Source organism: Pseudopipra pipra, chromosome 14 (assembly GCF_036250125.1).
Source record: "Pseudopipra pipra isolate bDixPip1 chromosome 14, bDixPip1.hap1, whole genome shotgun sequence".
NCBI lineage: Eukaryota > Metazoa > Chordata > Aves > Passeriformes > Pipridae > Pseudopipra > Pseudopipra pipra.
Window position 1 is genome coordinate 4,599,738 of NC_087562.1, and position 21,441 is coordinate 4,621,178.

At 41.4% G+C, this 21,441-nt stretch overlaps 1 protein-coding gene and 1 long non-coding RNA gene across 7 annotated transcripts in view; both read right to left on the minus strand.

Moving 5' to 3' along the window:
- LOC135421991 (uncharacterized) overlaps positions 1 to 4,506 on the minus strand; it is a 377,077-nt gene extending 372,571 nt beyond the window's left edge. For 2 of the 6 annotated variants that reach the window (XR_010434268.1, XR_010434267.1), the window contains exon 1: positions 4,219 to 4,506. This is a non-coding gene — a long non-coding RNA (uncharacterized LOC135421991). The remainder of the gene's footprint in view (positions 1 to 4,218) is intronic. The other 4 variants (XR_010434270.1, XR_010434269.1, XR_010434271.1 and 1 more) reach the window with 2 other exon arrangements.
- Positions 4,507 to 6,962: 2,456 nt separating this feature from the next.
- Positions 6,963 to 21,394, minus strand: CMC2 (C-X9-C motif containing 2). The gene is made up of 4 exons (XM_064670933.1): positions 21,262 to 21,394; positions 15,407 to 15,543; positions 11,167 to 11,238; positions 6,963 to 9,233 (listed from the first exon to the last, which is right to left on the minus strand). The coding sequence occupies exons 2-4, from the start codon at positions 15,485 to 15,487 to the stop codon at positions 9,159 to 9,161; spliced, it is 228 nt and encodes a 75-aa protein (XP_064527003.1). The 5' UTR covers positions 15,488 to 15,543; positions 21,262 to 21,394; the 3' UTR covers positions 6,963 to 9,158.
- Positions 21,395 to 21,441: the final 47 nt, after the last annotated feature.

The following is a 21,441-nucleotide window of genomic DNA, read 5'->3' on the forward strand; positions in this document are numbered from 1 at the left end:
TCCATGGTGGTAAAATTTTGAGGATGAATTATGCCAAGTTTTGAGTATCCCCTGGTAGCTGCTCCTTGCCCTCACTTCCAGTCAAATTGCTTGAACTGACTGCTGTCAGCACTGGGCAGAATTAAGAGCCCTCCTGGAAAAGCATCCCCAAACCTACAAAAATAACTGCAAAAGAACCCAATGGGGCAGGTGTGAAAAAAGAGCAAAGAGGGCTAACACAGGAGAGGTGGTTCATTGAACTGAAGGGGGCCAGGTAGTAGCTGAAATTTCAGTATTATAAATAGGACATTATGTAGCTGAACTAAAAATAGGAGTTTTATTTTTACTTGATGTTCCTTGCTGCTGGCTGCTGACCTAGAGAAAGAGGACTCAGAAAGGAGAATTAAACAATTCCCCACAACCATGCAAAACAAAACCACCAGCCTGGCTCCAGTGCCTATTTGCAAGCTAAGAAGAATACAATTTCTTTTAAACCAATTTCAAAAGATGTCTAACTGAAAGAGCTCCCTAATGCTGCTACGAAAAGAATGCAATAGAATACAATTTCTGCAGAAAACCAAGTGCAATTACAAATTCCCTGTCTACATAGTTGATATAACAGAAAATGGCTGGTGTATCTCCTCTGATTCCTTCACCCACTCTGGGTGTGTGCAACTGCTCTCTATGCTGGAAGCACTCTCTGCTCAAGGGTAACAACACATTATCATTCCAGGACTGGCTTTCAAGGCAAGATTGAGGGGTCCAGCAAAGGTCTGGAAGAAAATGTGATGTCAATTTGCCACCTGCCAACAGTCTCAGGGCAGCACCTTCTGTTCTTCCCTTTCCTGAGGACCAATTTGACACTTAAACAGAGAATCCGAATTTAGCTCCAGGAAAATGGCAGCTTTGCTGGCCAGCTGCTGAGGTGGTTGTTCATACTTTGTTTCATTTAAAAAAGGAAAAAAAAAATAGCACAAGCCTAAACCACTGAATCTGGATTCAAGTTTCAAGCTCACACATTCTAATTCTCAGGACAAGAGCGACTTGAAACCATGGTTTTGGTTCTGCTTACAAAGATAAGAGGAAGTTGTAAAATAAAACCAGATCTGAATCTGAACTTAAGTTCACAGATGTTTAAGTCCACGGCATTTTGGGGAGGGGGGGTGTGCATCACTAAAATCTAAGGGTCTTGATAGACTTGAGGTTTCCCTGGGCTATTTTTGGCTGTATCTGCTAAATTCTGGATCTTTGCAATATACCACAGACCCCAAGGGGCTGTGCTCAAGTATTTATCCATCATCACTTTAGTAGGAAGCTGAACTGAAGATGAGAATATGGTGATTTGACTTTGAAGAGTCAGCCATAATGACTTAAACGATTTTATGGCAGCAACAAAAATAACTTGTGTTACTTGTCATTGCTGGTAACGCTGAAATAAAGGTATTTATTATGAGAAATTGTTTATACTTATTTCTGGAAAAATACTTAGCATCTGTGTAGTCTGCATGCAAATCTTCCAGTCAGTCATTCTTTCTCATGGGCTGAAAAATAGCAAATTCCTTATTTGCTGTATTTGTACACCATTCACATCCTTCACTATATTAGTGATCTGATTTGTTTGGGAATGGCAAGACTCAGAACATAATTCTGCACTTAGCTTAAATAATTCTAAAATGCAGGTTAGCACAGAAACAGATGATAATTCCAAACTTCTTGCTGCTGCTAAGCTATTTTAGCTTCTCTCGCTGTCAAAGCCAAGTCAAACACACCTAAATTAAAATGCCTATTTGCAGTGTCTCAAAAGACAACAGAAAGATTAATGTATTTTGTTTTCTCTCCTGATTTTTGGTAATACTTTTTCACTTTTCATATGTCGGATCAAAATCCCCAAATAGAAGGAAACGCCCTCACTAAGCTGCAGAGTTGTATTACTGCTGGGTTTTGATACAGCAGGGAGAGGAGAGAAAAACAAGAACCAGAACCCTTCCATATTGGAAAAGTTGGCTAAATTGGCCATTTCCTTTCTTTCGTTGTACAATTTTTTACACATTTACACATAAATAAATAAATAAATACACATACCCCACCACTGCAAACGTAGCTTTGGATGCTACTATTAATTTCAACAGACCTACACTGGTGCCTTCACTTTTTCCCCTTCCTTAATAACAGAAAAGAATTGCTGGGCAACCTCTGTAACCCTCCTGGCAGCAAAGGGAAGGGACACAACAACTAAGGAAAGGACACAGCCCCAGGTGGACCTGACCTGCATTTGCCTGGTGTGACCCACATCTCTTAAGCCCCGTTTTTGGTGTAAGGAAACTTCAACTCAGCAGGACCACAATGCACTGACACTGACCTGTTGATCTATGGCCACAAACAATGCCAGCCCCAACAAGCTACAAATAAAAGTCACAGTGATTAATGTCCCAAGTTCTGCCCCAGACAGTCAACCTATTAAAACACAGATATTTTCAAATGGACAAGGTTCTTGCAGCTCAAAGGGAGAATTCTCACTTCCCCTGCAGGTGCCTTCCCTTTCTGCTTCCCCAGCATAACGTGTAGGACACAACTTCTCTATGTAGTATCTTCTAACACATGGTAAGATCTAACAAACAACTAGAGACAACACTGCAACATCTCCAGTGAGCACTGCACACTGGAACTGGTTTCCACTTGATGCACCACTCCTTGCAGCAATAATGCAACTTCCCAACCAGGAGATTTAGTTCCACTGCTTCATTTGCACCCTCCCCTTGAGCAGAGCCCCAGCAGAGACAGAAGCCCTTGAACACAAGCCCAGCCCCAAAAAATTCAAGGGAGAATGTTTAGCTCTGGTTATGACCAGCTCAATTAAGTAGCTCCATTTTGAATACCAAGCAGGTCCAGAGGAAAGTTTTAGGTTTCCACGCCGGTGCCCCATTTTAGCCCTCACACCATCTACTCTTGGCCATCTTGCAAACAGAACCAACAGCAGCACAGCTGCAGCACAGCAAGGGCAAACTGGCTTTCTGAAGAAACTTCTAGTATTTACATCTTTTCCCACACCAAATGTCATAACTCCAACTAGCCTCTTCTATTTTCCTAGTTAAAATAAACAAACCCTCTTATCACTAAAAACATCTCAAATCCAATTCTCTGTGACAGGAACAGCCAACAGGTTTTGGATTGTTTGCTGCCACACACCACACACTTGTACATCCACCTTAAATGAAGCCACTGCGGACCAATTATGAGGATTCTGTTATTCCATTTGGACTTACTCATTTGGGGATTTGATTTTTGATTTGTTTTCCTCTGAGGTTTTTTGGAAGCACTAGTGGGATGGAGTTGAAATTAAATTGGGACCATCAGCATCCCAAAGACAACTATTCAGTAGCGCACATTTAATATTGATTTAATATGATTATGTGGGCTGTTTGTAACCGCAGCTGTCTAACTAATGCCACTTAGACACAAAGCACTTCATATATTCATTACCAAGAATGTTAGAATATGAACCAAACCAAAACACAGCTACATAATCCACACAAATATTTAGCTCTGAAAGCTACAGGAAAGTTTAAGAACTAAAGCTGGAATTGTCAATTGACAGAGACAGCTGAGGTGAATTGTTCTGTGAATTGCACACATGGTCTAAGTGCCACTGAATAAATAATTACAATACTATAAAATATCCAAGCAAGTGACAACCACTATGCCACCCAAAATGAATCACTAAGAAAACAAACTGCAACAATGCCAGTTGTCTTTGAGGATGACCTTATATTCCTGGCTTCTTCCAGAGCCAGGTGCAGTTCCAATATCATGCTGAACTCTGGAAAACAGGAATGCCTGTATTAGGGCACAACATTGCTGTTTCCAAAACACCTGTTATAACTAGCAATCCAGGGGGGTGGAAAAGAGGGAGGTATAGACTTCTAATCCTACCAAACAGGATTATTGGGAACGTCAGTGCCAGTCCCTGCTGGGGTTTGTGACCAGGGCCCTGCTCGGGACACAGCAAAGTCCAACCACGTTTGCTTATTTCAACAGCACTGTTCCGAGCACAACATCCACTTGACTTAAATAAATAAAAAACACGGTGGGTGGTAAATAAAATAGGATTGTGCAAGAGAATTCGGCATCAACGAGCTATCAATACCATCCATATGAGTATGTCAGGGCACGAGGGGGGTGGTCTGTGAGAACTCTTGGCCACGAGTGAAGAGCGTGGGTGTCGCTTTATGCGTGTTTTACCTGAAGCAGAGACCGCGGTGGGGCCGCGCGGCGTTCAGGGGAGGTGGCACCCGGCCAGCACCCAGCACGCTGCTCTGAGGAGGGCTGAGGCCATTCCCTGGCACAGCACTACCACCTGGGGACAGCGCCGGCTCCCGGCACAGCCCCGTGCCCTGGCACAGCCAACACACCGAGGTGCGGGGCCAGCGCCACGCGGGGACCGCCAACATGGCGGCGCGGCCTCACAGCCCCGCCCGCGCGCCGGGGAGGACACCGCCCCCCCACAGCGCGGCCGCTGGGCGGCGCCAACGGGGCGCGGGATGAGGGACGAGGGGAGCGGGGTGAGGGATGAGGGGAGCGGGGTGAGGGATGAGGGGAACGGGATGAGGGGAGCGGGGTGAGGGATGAGGGGAGCGGGGTGAGGGATGAGGGGAGCGGGGTGAGGGATGAGGGGAATGGGGTGAGGGATGAAGGGAGGACTGGTCGGGCCGGGCCCGCAGAGCCTGGCGGCATTCCCGGCGGCTGCCAGGCGGCGAGTGGAGCCGGCGCTGCCGGCCGCGCTGATCCCGCAGCGCTGGCGGCTCGCCCCGGGAGGCAGCTCCGTGCCCGCCGCCGTCCCGCTCTGGGCACGGTCACGTCCGGTGTCTGTTGGCTGGCAGGTCTGCCAGGGCTCGGGAAGAACACTGAAACATTGCCAGTGTTCTTCCTGGCAGGCTGTAAGGAAGGGTTTTCCATCGTGGCACGGCCGGAGCGCGGCCCCTCCGGCTCAGCGCAATCAAACTAGTGAAGCCCAGGCTGCTGGCAGGAAAGGTCAGGAATACTTCTCAGTGACAGATCTTCTAAAAATTAGACCGCTGATGTCACGCAAACAGAACACGTCCTCTGTACCCCGTGCTCTCAGCACCTCAGTGTTGGGGATGTCATGGCCATATCAGTGTTCCCATGGCTCAGGGACACGTATCCACGTTCTTTACGGCATTTCACGCTTTTGCCAAGGTAAAACAAATCTCCAGGTTCTGGGTGGCTGATGGCTGTACTGGGGATGAGTTCTGTCAAGCCATCAGTAACATCTTTCCAGATAATCAATGTCCCAAAAGATTTTTCTGCTCAGTTACCTTTTTGAAGTGTGGTTTCTAGGGGTCTACATAAAACCCCAATAAAAGTCTCACTGGTTAAAGCTCCATATCAAAGTTTCCAGCCCTTAAACTGTCACCAAATAGTTCAAAAGAGTAATTTTAAAGTGTAGTGGTTCACAAGAACCATTTTTAGGGTAACTATATATTTTGTTCACATTGATAAATTTTCTGCTACACCTCAGTTGAAAAAGGTTTGGGGAACCTAATGTGTAGTATTCATTTAAAAGTTTTTATTAGTAGACCTTCCTGTACAACCAGGCAGGTTCTGTTGATGAGCAGCACAGTTACCACTGAGCCTGTAAACTAAACAATCTAATAGGACCACTAAGATTTGCTGATACTCCATTTTAGTCAATGTTAATAAAACTGAACGTGTAACTTAAGTTACAGCCGCAAAATCCATTATGTTCCCCAAGTAGAGAATCCACTTTGCTCAAGCACAAGTGTTAACAATTAATTTTGAACTATCACATTCTAGTATCAGAGTTTTTTGTTGTTCATGTTTTAGGTATTCCACAGAAATGTGCTTTCAGTTATATCAAAAAGATTTTGTATTAGAAGTCAGGCATTCTTTTGAAGCACAGGCAGTGCCAAATTAAAAAATGCCTGACTGTTGAATGTGGTGTGAAGCTTCAGCAAAGTGCTTAACACATCAGAAATATTCACTACAATGATTCCCAGTTAGGGTAGGAATAACTAACTTCCCAGTTGCATATTTTAGAAATATTCACATTAGTCATTCCTGTGGAGTGTGCACCAAGACTACATCTCTTAGGGGTCTTTTTGAGTACACTCTGACACTCAAGAAGTTCTGCACACCCAGAAAATTCACAATCAGCTCATCCCTGTGTTGGTGAGCAACTACCCAACTGTTTGAATAACCAGTGTGTCAGCTGGGAATCAGATGGGAAAAAGGAAGTGGCTACAACACTCCCAGGATTACAGTTCTCACCCAAATTGTACAGCCAGCTCAACTGAATCAAGGCTTTACTGCAAAGTCTAGAAAGTACACAGTCTTTATCTGCACAAAGGACATAATTCCTCAAGGGTGTTACCAGCTGAAGAGGAGCAGGGAAAGGCAAACGGTACATTCATAATATATCAACACTCAGTGTTGCAGCTCAACAGCAACACCAACATCAAGTGCTGTTGTAGAAAGAACTTAACACCAGAGCAAGAACCAGCCCTGCTGCTCTGACACCATGTGCTGTTATTCAGCACAGTATCTTTCCTTCTAATAAAAAATAAATAAAAAATAAAACTGAAAAGAAGGAATACAAGATGTCCTCATTTAGTTTTCCACCAAGAGAAAGTACACAAGCAATAGTGTTACCAGGTATTTCTGGTAAAGCTGGAGGGATTTGCTGGACAGTTATCACATCCTAGACTTTCATGGTGCTTCAGTGTGGAAAATCCTCAGTGCTGTGGCCAGGTCTGGATCAGAGCTGCCATTTGCCCTTTCTGGTTCTCCCTTCTTCACTTTCCCATGTGAAATGTCCGTGAGCTTCTCACACACAGCACAACACAAAACCACACCAAATTTCTTTTTCTCTTCTCTCTCAAACATGCTCTTTTCAGAAACAACAACAGGGGAAATACTACAGACAAATGACATTACAGTAGAGTTCCTTCAAAGTCCTTACAGATAAAGTTTATTTCAGCCAAGGCACCCCCTCTCACCACTCAGCTCACTTTAGAAAACAAGAAAAAAACCACATTTACCATTTCACCTTTTCCCCTTTCTCTGTCAGAGAAATCATAAGTATTATTGCACCAGTGTTTCTCCAAGATCAAATTAGCAACATAAACTCTCTCAAACAAAAGGAACAAAACCCACAGCAATCAATGGGCACTCTCATCTCACACTACTAGTGGGCAATAAGCAAAGAGAAACAGGATGAACAAGATCAGACTTTCACTAAGTAAACAAAGCTTATCTGTAAAATAGAATTATTGCTAAATGTAGTTCAAAGTATCAATAGAAATTGTGTGTTCCATTTGGTCTTTCATTCACTAAGCACATTGATCTTTGAAAGCATGATTCTGACTAATGAGCTGTGTTAAGTGGCTCTTGGATTTTTGTTTTGTTGCTGTGTGAAAGATCGGGGCTCACAGAAGCTGATGAAAGGAACAAAAGCTTCAGTGCTTCTGCACTCAGATGTCAGCCTCTCAACCTAATCTCTGGAACAATTCTCAGTTTATTTATTTACTTAAAGGCTACAAATCCTATTTAAGAGCTTGCCTGAAGTAGGTTGTGTCATCTCAAATGGAAGAAGAATCAGGGATGCAGAGTTCTCAAATGAGGGGGGTCTCTATAAAATACTCTTTGAAAATACCCTGAAAAACACCAATAAAGGCTGCAGCACTTCCAGCCATTCACATCTTAAATCAAACAGTGCATCATTGACTTGTTCTAAGAAAGCAAAAAGCACATGAAGTTGCAGAAGCAATTGCTTCAGCTTTTCTTGGAACTTTCACTGAAAACAGTTGTGGTTATGTTTTACCAATTTAACTGGGTCCATCCAGGTATTGAAAAATAAATACAATAATTCACATTTTTCAAAAGAGATCACAAAATACAGTTTTCTTCCAAAACTAGGGGCATGTACCACTTTCAATATTGAGTATCAACAATGGTTCTTCCAACAAACCATACAGCTCGCTGTAGAATAGGCACCCTTTTTTCAAAAGGTTTCAAGACACTTTGTATATTTGGCTGAATAAAATTAATTTCTTTTAAAACAGTCTTTTGTTGCTTGGCAGAACAGAGGTGTTATTTAAAAGTAAGGTGAATGCAGCAGACACACAGAGAAGCAGCAGCTCCATCACAGGACAAGTCAGTGAATGTTTTGACGTGAAATCTGAATTCAGTGACTTGTTGAAGACTCTCTGCAGTCTGATGGCAAATAAACAGCTTAAGAGGCAACTTGGGAACACAATATGAGTTCTCCTGCCCACCTGAAAGGCAAGTTACACTTCCTTTCACTCCAGTGTCAGCTTTTCTTCAACTGCAACAGTCATAACTTCACCTTTGTACCGAGGAATATGGAAGAGCTGTTTAGCTTGTATTTTTGGCAGTGCTCCTCTTCAAAAAAAACCAATCAGCACACATTGATTGCGCTCAACAAAAATCAAGGGGAAGCTTTGTAAATCCCTGGAAAAGTTCCACTCGGAGTCTCTAAAGCCGTTTGCTCCGGGAATGATGAACAAATTGTCTTACAACAGCCCACACTGTACACACAGTTGGCAGGGAGGGTTTTTAATCTCCTCAGCTGAAGACAGTAGTTGCATCCTTTTAGCTCCAATAAAAATACCAGAACTCCAATTATTCCTTGATAGGAAATTTCCAATTTCAAGCCACATCTGTTTAAAATTTCTTTTTCCTAATCCATTGGAGAACTGTTATCACAACGCTACAAAGAGCGACCGAAAAAGTCATTCAGTGTTTTGCAATGAAAAACAAACAAAAAAACCCCCCCCACAAAACCCAAGAAACGAAGGAGAAACTGCTAAACACGAGGAAATAAATGCAATTCAGCACAAATTGAGGAACACAGCAGCCTTGAATACACAGCACTCCACACACACCAATTCCTCATTAACAATCACAAAACTACGTCAGAACAAAGACTTGCCGCAATAGTTTTCTTTCAGAGGTCAAAAATTAAGTTGTGAGCGATCTATTATATTTGTTTATTTCCACACTGGTTGCCTTGCTGGGAATGAGTGTGTAGCAGGTGCATTTATATTTTGAACCCTTTTCCAAACCACTGGTGATGGAACAGAAGTGAATGTCCCTGTGGAGCTGCAGCTGCCCAGCCCAGCTCACTGCTCTGGGCTCCTGTGAGCATTAATGACCCTCTGTCGTTTCACCCGGTTCATGGCCCTGTTTTCTTCATACTGCAAGACACAGAAGGAATTTAATAGATCAGCTGCCATCATTAGATAGATATGTTAAATGTAAAAGTGTAGAGAGAGTTTATTACCCAGGAACAGAAACAATATATTCAACTGATGCATTAGACACAGCTCTTGTTAATATCTACGTATAGGTTCGTTTTTACTTTGAAATTTACATTTACTCCATTAAAATACATGTTTCCAAATTTGAGGTTATTAAGCTAAAGAGTGTTAGCACATTTTAATAAAGAAGATTCAGTTAATCTTAAGAAGGAACTTAATTATACAGCGATTTTACATCTGACACTTCACACGTGGACTGGGCAAAAAGTTGCCCTGGTGCTACTTTGGAGCACAGGTCAGGCTCTTTTCCTCTTAAAATACTGATTAATGTGTGTCTGCCTTCTGAAGCATGGATTTGTCATCACAGACTTGGCCTACTTTTGATCCTGGACATCAATTAAATGCACAGATAAAGAGTATACCAAGATGAAAGGAACAAAGGCAAATTTGGGTTGAATGAGGGTAAGGCATTTGGGGGGTTTTTTTAACGGTTTAAACAAGAAGCACAACAGAGACAGGGCTCCAGGATTGCACTTAAAATGTAAAATGGAATCAAGAAAGCTTTCACAGTTTAGATATATGTGTAAGACCACCATGCTTTCAAGTCTGCCCCTGCACTAGCAGAAGCTTGAAGAGCCTTTCTTTCATTGCAACCAAAAAGGAAACATTTTCATGGCTAAAAGAAATGAAAAATTAAAAATCAATGCACGACCTGATATATATTTCATGAGAAGCAAATTATTCTTGTCCTTAAGTTAGAGCATATATTTGTTCAATTTTTTAATAACCAGTATCATGACTAAAACCCAAGAAACCCACAAATGCCCAATTCTCTATATAATGTAATAAACTACTAAGGAAATTGATTTTGGAAAGGATTTGCAGTTTTTCATCCATTATACTGATTGGTCTATAACTGAGATAATGACCTGAAACATTACTTAACATTTACAGAATGCTTAACTTTTTCCCATGCCAATATTTAATTTTTCAATAGCTCACCCATGATTTTATGTAGAATGAGAACAATGGATCTTTAAAAGCTACATTTACAAAGCTACATTCAATACTTGTGAACAGCCTTTCAGGGGCTTCCTAGTAATGGCATATCAATGTAGCCACATTTTTAGAAGGCAGACAAATATACTCATCAAGAACCCCTTTAATGGAAAGGTTTCAATGGAAGAGAAATAAGATTGATAAGATTACACGGAAAGAAACTTTTTACAATTGTGAAATTTATGTCAAAATCAGAAAGTGCAATTTCAAGTTAAGAGGTGTGTGAAAAGTTCATTTCTGCATTCTGTCATGTAGGCCTGACAACCATGAATGTAAAGATCAGTTGAAACTCTTCTGAAAATCTGCCCATTAAGATGGTAAATCCACTTAAACTCCTGGAATCTTCATTCCTTCATATCTGCAGACACAGTACAGCAGTATTTTCACCCAGGGTCTAACTCAACAACTCATTAAGTATTTTCAGTCAGTACAAGTGACTTCAGTTGTAAATGTTACTCATACAGAAGTGACCATTACTGCTTCATATCCTACTTTGTGCAAATACCATTGCTAAAAAAAAAAAAAAATTCAGAAAAAGCTCAGAAGCAATCTGTGAAGTGGCAGTTCCTGTCTGCACTATTTGTTTTGGTAAAACGTGTTTGCCTATTTTTGTGTGTCAAAAAATACACCACTCCATTTGTTAAAGCCAGATTTTACTTGACAAATTTATCAAAAGAAGTTTAAATTCGGTCTGAAATGCCCACACCAGAACGTGGTTACTTTTACTGATTTGTGCTACTTCGTAAAAAGCAACTCAAGTCCTGTCCAGTTTTGTACTAAACATTAAACTCCTTGTATATTTGTTTCTTACCTCTTTTCTTAAGCACTTCCTCATCTCCCGGTCAATGTCGTTGCAATGGCCAAAAAATTTCAAGACGTTGTGCTGATGAGTTAGGGAGAAAAACAAAATTACAGTTCAAAGGTTTCTTCCTCTGAAGCTCCAAATTTCTTGCATTTTTCAACGTATCCTGGTCTTCTTTTCCTTTCCTTTTTTTGTGAAAAGTGATGCTTGGTAACTTTTTCCCTCTGAATTCAGAGCTAATCCTGACCCTCACTTGAGCCACCCCCACCTTGGTGAAGGTTGAAGGTACTCCCCATTTTGTACAACCAGACTAAACAAGGACACTTAAGCTCAAACTATTAAGTCTAAATGTAGAACATACATTTTATGGATCTAGAAGTCAGTCTTACAACTCACACTGCCTTGAATAATGGACCGGAAATAAATATTCTGGACTCCAGGTTGTGATAAAAATGCAACGTTCTCTCTGCTTTAGTTTTTATTATTTCTTCATGATTAGGGAGTCAAAGGACTCCCTGTTCCATCATCCCAAAGCCATGAGGAATGTGGTGTTGTTCCAGAAATTGCAGGCATTGGGCTTAATTGACTGAAACATTAGAATCAGTATAAAAAATGGGGGATTAAATTTCTCCAGATCATGAGGTTAATAAATAAGATGCAATGACCACCTTTATGACACAGCTCAACTGTGGGCCTTACACATATTTAAGTGTTCCTTAGTTTCTGAAAAACTGCAGGCCTTGTCCTCATGGGCATTCTCAGCTATCCTGATGATATCCACCATAAAAATCTGTCCTCTTATGAAGGATTTCCTGAAGTAGTTCCATATTATCAGCCCTCAAATCACTCCCAGAATGCTTGCTTCTAGGACTGCTCCTTCAGAGGGATGCTTCCTGCCATGCCACAGAATCTCACGATGGAATTTGGCAGCAGAGCAGCCAAGTGATTTAGAAGATCTGAAGGACTGGAGGTCTCAGTAGATATTTGCAGCTACACAATCAGTGGAGACAACTCAGCCAATCTTGTACACAAGTAATGAATTTTAAAAAAGATTCAGGAAGAACAAAACAGATGAGAATGAAACCACTTTTGCATTTCAGGGGAGACCTCCCTGCATTTCCACAGCTGAGGAGCAGCTGCTGGATTTATATGGGGGATACAGGAACACTGGTAAGGATTTAAACAGGGGCCAAGGTTTCAGCCAATAGAACATGACTGGAAGCAGGAGTGGGTTAATAAAGATTATGACAAACACTTAACTCTAGCAGTGCTATAATTAGCTTGTTTACACCTCTCTGCTTTATAAAGGGCATCAGGTGACTCTGAAGCAGTTGATTGAAATAAATGGTCACTTCACTGCACACTGATCTGGCTTTTACAACATTTTCATTTCAGCTAATACAGATTTAATTTTGTATTCTGCTCCCACACCTGCATGTTAAATCTCAAGGTGAATGCTCACACTTCAAGCCAACTCCACTCTGACTATGCAGCAGTTTCATCTATGTTTATTTAACCAGATTCCTAAGATGTCACTTCTTGGCTCAGATTAGGAGGGGAAAAAAAAGAATCAGTTTCTCAAAAATAGTTATTACAGCTATTACAGTGATACAATTGCAAGACAATATGCATTTCTTTCAGCTCCCACCTCTAAAAATTAAGTCTATTTAAAGCACATACTTGGCAACAGAGTGGAGTTATTAAAAAATCAAAATAGTGACATCAAATAGGAATCCCATTAACCTCCCCTCACTAGATGCAAAACCTGATACACAGGGCAGGTTCTACATTAGGAATAAAGTAAATCAAATTGACTGTTGTGAAAACACACATACAGGATACCCAATTAAAAAAATAACACTTTTCATCCCACAGGAATAGTAATTTAACTTGTAGATGAAGGTTCCTAGGACATGTTGGCATTGTAAGGAAACAGAAGTAGTCACCAATAACTCATTAAGATCACTGAGTTCAGATTTCAGTGACTTCAATTTAAAAAGAATATTTCAGTACATTCCCCTTGAATTTCAGATGAAAAAGTATTGCTTCCTTTCAAGTGAGTGTGAAAGGAGCCATCCTCACCCTTCCTGTTCTGAGACTGCCAGCACAAATATCCTCTCCCAGCTGAGCACAAGACTGACAAAAGTAATTCCTCTTCATGTAAAGACCAACTTCAAACAAATCCAAGAGAATATAATCCTGTGTATGGCTATTATTGCTGCTCCTGGTCCCTTCATAAGTCAAACTGGCAATAGATTCCTTGCAAACACTTGCTGCCAAGGAATTCAAGTGCACCTAGTAGTTCTGTTCTCAAGGCAGTCTAATAAGCTCCATTATACAGCAAGCTCATGACATTTAGTGTATCTTGACATGCATTTAAAACAAAAAAACCCAAACCCCAAACAACAAAACAGTCAACCATTACTTTTCAAGTAGTAAATCAATATTGCTGCTCTCCTAGTCAAGGCACAGAAAGCCCAACTAAGTAGGTACCAAAAAGCAGGACAAATGGGAATGTATTTTCTTTCCTGGTTGGATTTTTCACGATCATGAAAAAATAATTACAACATTTAAATTTTATATACTGCCTATTACTTATATTATTTACTGCCTCCTCTTAACTGATGATCATTTTGTTTGGCAATCTTTTTGATCCTATAGTAGCTAATGTACAAGAAAAGTCTCCTCACTGAATTCCAGCTACTGAACACTTTTACTACACTACAACATTAATGTTGTTACCTAAAAAAAAAAAAAAAATCAACTAAAAAAGGAAAGAAAGTCTCTGCAATCTCTCAAATTACTGAAAGCATTTTTAGGCAAATCAAAATTTTTGAACTCAAAAAAAAAAAAAGCGTAACTCCTACATTTAATACAACTTTTAGCCTTGAAGCTCAGAGATGTTCTGTACAGGAGCACTGGAAGTACCACCTGTGAGATGGAATCAACAGATTCCAGCATGTCCATGGTTCAAGATTCTGCACCACGAGTGCCAACAAAAACAAATTAAATGCTGCAGAAGAAAACCACCACAGCACACTCACTGCAGGTGAATTTTAGTTGCTCTGCTCCCTTCATTGTTGTAATTTAGGAATCATAAAGTGTGGTACTGGAAAAGCTTTTTTAATATGTTACTTTAGCTAACATATTTAAAATCTTGCAACAATGTTGTTATGCCTCTTTCACGTAAAAGATCTCTCACATTTTGTGTATTATCAGCCTTCTTTTTCATTCTGTAATGACTTTTGAAAAGAAAAAATTACAGTTCTGCTCAAAACAGTAAAGCTAACATATGTATTGTCTTAGAATATATGGATAACTGCATTAGAAAAAATTATCAACATTGTTTCTGAACATAGAGGTGAAAATATTTTAGGTTGTGTGTAAGGATTGGTGTAAATCACTTTTCACATTCATAGTCAACACTTCAATACAGTTTTGTCTCAGTAGCAACTATGAAATTGAACTTTTGCATGCACTAACACAACAAGGTATCTGTCCAGAACATCCATTTAGAGTATACTGGGAAAATAACTAACACCACTGCAATAATGCTGCAGAAAGCTTTCATTGCTGGGGATGAGTTTTCTGCATCTACAGATTTACTACAGAGCAGATCTTAAAAGAAGAGGCTTTTAAACCAGTGGGATGAAGATTCCATCATCTTGAAGCGATGAAGAGCCTTGAAGACAATTTAGCATTTCCAATCCTGGGGTAGGTGCCTCTGAAGAAAAGGGAAGTCAAACAGTAATTCCCAGTCAAACAGTAATTCCCAGTCAAACAGTCATTCCCAGTTAGCTCTCCAGGCACTGAATGTCAGGCATGTTGGGATCCCCATCAACACATCTGCTTACAACAGACTGAAACATCTGCCCCAGGGAGAGATGGAATATGGAACTGCCATGACCACACAAAAAGAGGGCATTTGAAGTTGCTTTTGTTAGTGATTTTTTGAGGGGCACACAGTACTAAAAGGTGCAGAAGTTATTTCAGTCCTTAAAATAGGTCCCTGTGTATCAAGCTGGAGCACAGGAAATTTTAAGGTATGTTGTATTTCCTAAAGAAATCACTGGCAAGATTTTACACACAGTCATCAGATACCTGTTCAGTGAAAACACACCAGCTCCATTTCAGGGCTGCTCTGCCTAGGGAAGGGTTTGCTCTTTGTGACCCTGTAATATTCTCACTGATTTATCTGACACTCATTTCCCCAACCCACCCACTCTTTTCTCTGCTCAGCACTCCTTACCTCCTGGTGACACTTCTTGAGCAGACTGATAATTAGGTTACACTCTTCAGTGTGCAGATGAGGAGACAGGTCTGGATGCATCTTTAGTTAAGGATGATTTTAGTAGCACAAGGACAAGAATCCCAGAAAATTTCCACCTGCCAACATTAAAATGTGAAAGTATCACCAGAAAGCTCGATTTAACATATATTATCAGCAGTATCTTAACAAAATATATTTTAGATCAAAATGCAGCTTAAGATGTATAATTTATATTACTCAGTTAAAGTTATTAAACCCAGCACATGTCTGATCTTCTACACAGCCCAAATGTTAAAAGTCAACTAGAAGTTTATAATCTTGGCTATCATGGACACAAGCACACTGGTGGGATTTTCATTTTCAGGGACTCTAGCAGCATGAATCTTCCTTGAATTGCAGATTATCTTTTCACCTTCCTACTTCAATTTTCTGCTTTCTCACTTTAACAAAGTCAAGTGTATGGGATTTTCTTTCTACCTTCTACAAAGTTGAAGTAGAACAGGAAGCACAATGCAATTTCATTACAGCACTCTGAGAACTGGCACCTTTTTTAGTTACCTACAGGCTTTTTAATAAGTCCTAACCAAACATTGGTGATGCTCTAAAAACCAAAACTTCACCAAAAGAGTAATGATTCTTTTTTTTAATTATGCACAACTGGAATGTCCCTTCTTGCAACTCCCTGTTGTTGCCTCTCGCTCTTTCACTGTTCTCCTTTGAAAAGCAACTGGATTTGGCTTCTACATGAATCCCAACTCCTTCAGCCAGTGGAAGGAAGCATTTAGATTGCCTTCAAGTCTTCTCTCTGGAACACCAAAGCAGCCTCGCTCCTTGAACCTCATCCCATCCATCAGCTGCTCCACACTCCTGACCCTCTTAGTTTCCTCTTTGCTGGATTTGGGTTTTATCATCTCTCTTAGACTGCAGGACCAGAGAGGACACAGTATTTCAGACATGGCCTCAAAACTGCCAAGAAAAGGGGAATAAGAATTTCCCTTGATGTGCCAGTGATGCTTCTACCCCAGCCCAGGGAGCCACTGCAAGGCTGCACTGCTAAATCAGGTTTTAACTTCACATCAGCCAGGACCCCCAGGTCCTTTCCTGCAGGATTCTGTGGGGCAGGAGCAAATCTCATTCTAGAAACAAAATTTTATATTACCTCCCATTGAGCAAAAAAAAAAAAGATATCCCCAGACGAAATGTTAAAGTTCTTTTGTTGAAGAGGATGAAAGTGTCACGTGGTAGCAGCTGAAATAAAATGACATCTTTGCTGTGGAAAATCACTGCACCAGGGAGGGGAGGAGGAAAGTCCAGTTCATACCAGGACAAATGGACAAAATTCTACTTGTATGGTCCATACTGCCACTGAATTAAAGAGATGCCTGTTTGTTTGTTTACTTAGTATTTTGTCATTCCCTCTTCTCCCAAGATCACCGTTGCAGCTGCAATACATCAGGCAAACACCACTACAGCTTGTATTAAACAGCCATCACTCTTAAAACTCCAGCTGAACAGACCAGACAAATACAAGTAACCAGTGGTCAGATTTTACAATTGCAAATCCCCATATTCAGCTGCAGTGCTGGCAGCAATAATCCACACTGCTATTTTTAGGATGCTCAAGGAATATATTCAGCTTGAAGAGGTACATACACTAAGGTACCCAGCACTTCCCATCATGTGCTCAGCTTCACAAGAGTTAGAGTCCCACAAGCAAACTAAATTTTAAAATTCCAAACATTTAAAAGCCTCTTGAGAACCACAAGAATATGTTCCACATAATGTTGTGAATGCATGTAGTGATTTCTTCCAAAAATCTTCCCCCATACTATCTGGAAGTCTAATATTACACCACACTTACTCTTAGCACAGAAGTTGTTGGAGGCTGTACAAGTTGCTTAAGCATTCTATGACAAATTAACAAATGAACCTTGGAAACATGACAGCAGGAGCACGACTGGAACAGCAAAGTGATTAAGAACCCTGCTGTGTTATTGCCACCAGCTTTTGATTGCATGCCACACAAAGTCAATATGGTTTAAATTTATCAGTGGAGGTTTTTGATAGCACTGGAGTTAGTGCTCCCTTGGGAGGGTGACCTGCTCAGTGGCTGTGCTTCACTGCAACACGTGTGAACCCGGATGATTATTAAACCTCTTCATCACTCAGCCTCCGACTGCGCTTCCTCAAAGTGCCACCCGAGGGGGCTGTCCGGGAGGGAGGAAGCAGGAGCGGTGTCCCGGTGAAACAGGGAATATGCACATCAGCACACGCCCGAAGTCAAAGGGAGCACTTCAAGGAAAGACTCATTATTTCTAAACTAAGGTGAACAATCACTGCCATCGTTTACAAAACTCTTCTCAGATCACGGGCGAAAGCCATCCGTGTCACAAACATGGGGAGGTGTCCACTTCAGCAATTAAAACCTTCTAACAACTCAAAAGCATTTTCCAGTGGCACCTCAAGTAGGACAGATGCCACAAATCAAAGGCCCCAACTGTCACCCCAGTTCATAGATCAGCATTCCGGAAATTTTCAAATAACATTCAACATCAGAATCTTTCCAGTTCCATCACCAGACATGGTACTCAGTTCATGGAGGCTACAATGGAATAAAGTAACAAAACATCTGATGGTGCTCATGGAAGCCTTCCCTGGAGCCTTTAAGGACTTCTAAAGTTGTGCCAGAGCAGTGCCATCAGTGCTCAGTACTAAACTGATGTTCAGGAATGTCACATCAGGCAGTGATCTGTAGGTGATCACAGAAGGCTCAAATCTTTTTGCTGGAGGGGAACGACTCTGACAAACCAAAGAGTCTCAAGAGAAACAACAAAGTGTATGAGGAAAGGACAGGATAAGCTATTGCTTTCTTGAGCTTCTTTTTAATAATATTCCAACATAAACCAGATGCTTTCTAAAAAAAAAATCAAAAGCCTAAACTTAGCAATTCTCTGACAATGACACTGAACTGCCAATACTAATATTTTTGTTCTGAAAAATTATGAGATAATTCCTTGCATAAATAATCTTGGACACTGAGCATATCAAATTGCTTAAGATTTCCTAATAGGAATCAACACATAAATTATCAAGAAGTGATACTCATCCCTAATCCAAAAGTTGATCTATACACATGTTCAATACATTAAATGTTTAATGTTAATGTGCAAAAGGAACACATATTACAATGTTCAATTAAAACCACAAAGGCCAAGCAAAAGGCTGTCCCAAAGGAGCAGGCAAAGAACTCTGGAGGCATTTCATTCACACTCCTGTTAGACACCAAAATTTAGGATCAAGTGCTTGTTTCTCTCCATGTGGCAGCTTCTCCTCCTAACCTCCTTAAGGCAAAGAGCAGCAAAAGGACCTGGCCATAGGTTGAAAGAAGGGATTTGGTACATTCCTGCTTCTTCCCAAAATGAATTATGAGGTCAGCATGTCAGGAATCCACAGAAGTTCCTTGCTTTTCTTGGAATCTCCCATAAATGTGAGCTAACCAGTTCCCTGATGCAGAAGAAAAACTAAATTAGGTTGCTTTAGTGTTGCTGATTAGCCTAATGCTTAATATTTCCATGCTTGAGGGATCACCATGAAAAAAAAGGTTTAAATCTAGGCAATTGTTTCCATATGATGCTTTTTTCATATTTCACTTAAACATGTCTTCTAAGACTACTTTTTAAGCCAAGTTTTGGTTATTTTATTTAAAAAGAACACAACAGTCATTTTTTTCAACTTTCTAACGTCAGTGTTAAAAAAAACCCATCATGAATTCACGTATTGCCCAGAAAAATGACTTAAGGCAAAACCCAAATCCTTGTTTACCAACCCCGATGATGCAAAATTGCACCTGAGCACCTCCACAGCTGATCATTAAGCTCCTTAACCAGAAACGCAGAACTTTGCTTTCCACAGAACACAAACATTTGCTGCAAACACTCAAATAACACCCACCAGGCGGCAGCAGAACCGAGCAAAGCAGAACATGGACTCGCGGCAGGGAAGGGTGAATAAACCTGTAATTCCTCTAAAGAGCCGCTCTCCACGTTTAACATTTACTTTTGCACTTCATGTCACTGTCTAACTTGAGTAAGACCAAACATTCGGGGGCTTAAATTCTCAGTTATATTGTATTGTTCTGTTTGGCATTGGAAAGAAATACTTACAATCCAAACAACTCTGTTTACTCAAATCATCAGCGTTTTCTGTGAGATTGTACCAAGTTTTAGCATAAAAAAAGGATTCAGCTCCACACCCAACGGCATCATTCATGTCACTTCAGCAGAATTTCTGCATTCCCACCTTTTATACACAAAGTATTTTTGGTGACAAGTTTCCAGTACTTGGATCAGTCATTCGGAGAAATGAGAAATCACAGTTGATGCACACAATCTCAAAACACAAGGGAACTCTTTAATAAACCACTTTTAGCCAAGTCTTACACAAATTAGTCATAACCTCTTGAATTTCAGTCTCTAAAACTAGTCACCAGTTTTCCAACATTATTTCCCCCATTCTGGTAAGTAATTTAGAAATGTATCTATCAAGACTTGCAAATAGCAAAGAAATACAAAAGGGGCCAATTATATTTACCTTAAATATTTTTAATTATGTAGATTGCATTTACTTTCCCTGAACCTAAAACCCAGTATTTTTTAAAAACTTTGATAAATGAGGTTCATACCACTTTCTGCCAACATTTCAACATCCCTGACAGCAGCAGAATGAGCTCACCTGCTACTTTTACTAATAAGTATCTGATAAAACTACATTATACCTGATTTCACACCTAGTAAAGCAATAAGGTGTTAATCCTAATGAATAAGGCAGGTTGAACACCAACTTGAATATCAACTAATTTCTACAGTTTTATTTCTAATACAAAGCACTAAGTAAAGCACAAGAAGGCATTTTCATTTCCTGACAATTATTTAAGGTTGTATTTATACAACAAACATCAGCATAGTTACAGGACAATTACTGGAATATTTTTATTACTACATACAGCCAGTACCACTGCACAATATAACACTGTATCAAAGATTACTGAAGCTGTCTCTTCCTATTCCTGCTATGTCTACGAAGACAACAATATGCAGTCAAGAATGACAAGACCCAGCCAGCATAAAAGAATTATCCAGTGGGAAGTGTCCCTGTCCATGGCAGGGGGTTGGAATGAGATGATCTCTAAGGTCCCTTCCATTGCAAACCATTCTATGATTCTATAAGGACGAGGTGCTGTCACCCAGTTCCTGTTTTGCCAGCTGGTCTTGTACTTTGGCTGCATCCACCAGACCAGGCTTCATTTCATCCCTGTTTCACGAATTTCCCAAAGAACAGTATAACCCTAGTGCTGCCAGCAGAATCTCCTAGCTTACTGGAAAACAGCTAGGGAAGAAAAGGGAGGAAGAGGATCACACTTCCCTGCTGGAAAACACAGGCTCTGACCCCTCGAGCAGCCAGACCCCCCTGACGAAAGGCAGAAATAAAGTACACACTGTCCGAGTGACACGGCCGTGCCAAGGGGCGGGTGCGAGGGGCCGGGGCACCCGCTCTGTTACCAGGGTAAGGCGGGGGGTCCCCCCGAACCTGCGCTGGCCGCAGCTCCTCACTGCTCCCGGGAGGCCTTCACAGAGCGGCGGGACACACACGGACACACGGACAGCAGCTGACGGCAGCCACAGCGGCGAGACCTCAGAGCTGCCCTTCCCGAGCTCTCCCTGGGCCCCGCGGGAAGACGCGCGGCGAACGGAGGGTCCCAGAACCCGGACCCCCAAGGTCAGGCGGTGGGGAGGGAAGAACGTGACAGGGGGAGGAAGGAGGGTCTCCCTACACACCTTCCTTTCCCTCAGGGTTCCCTGAGGCCCGGCCCGAGGCCGCCCCTCACTCACTGGCCATGGCGCGGGGCGGGCGCGGTGTCTCGGGCGGCCCCGGCCGGAAGCCGCCTCAGCCGGGAAGGCGCGTGCGGCGCCGGGGCGGGAGGCGCTGTGATTGGACGGCCGGGGCCCGGCGCGGGG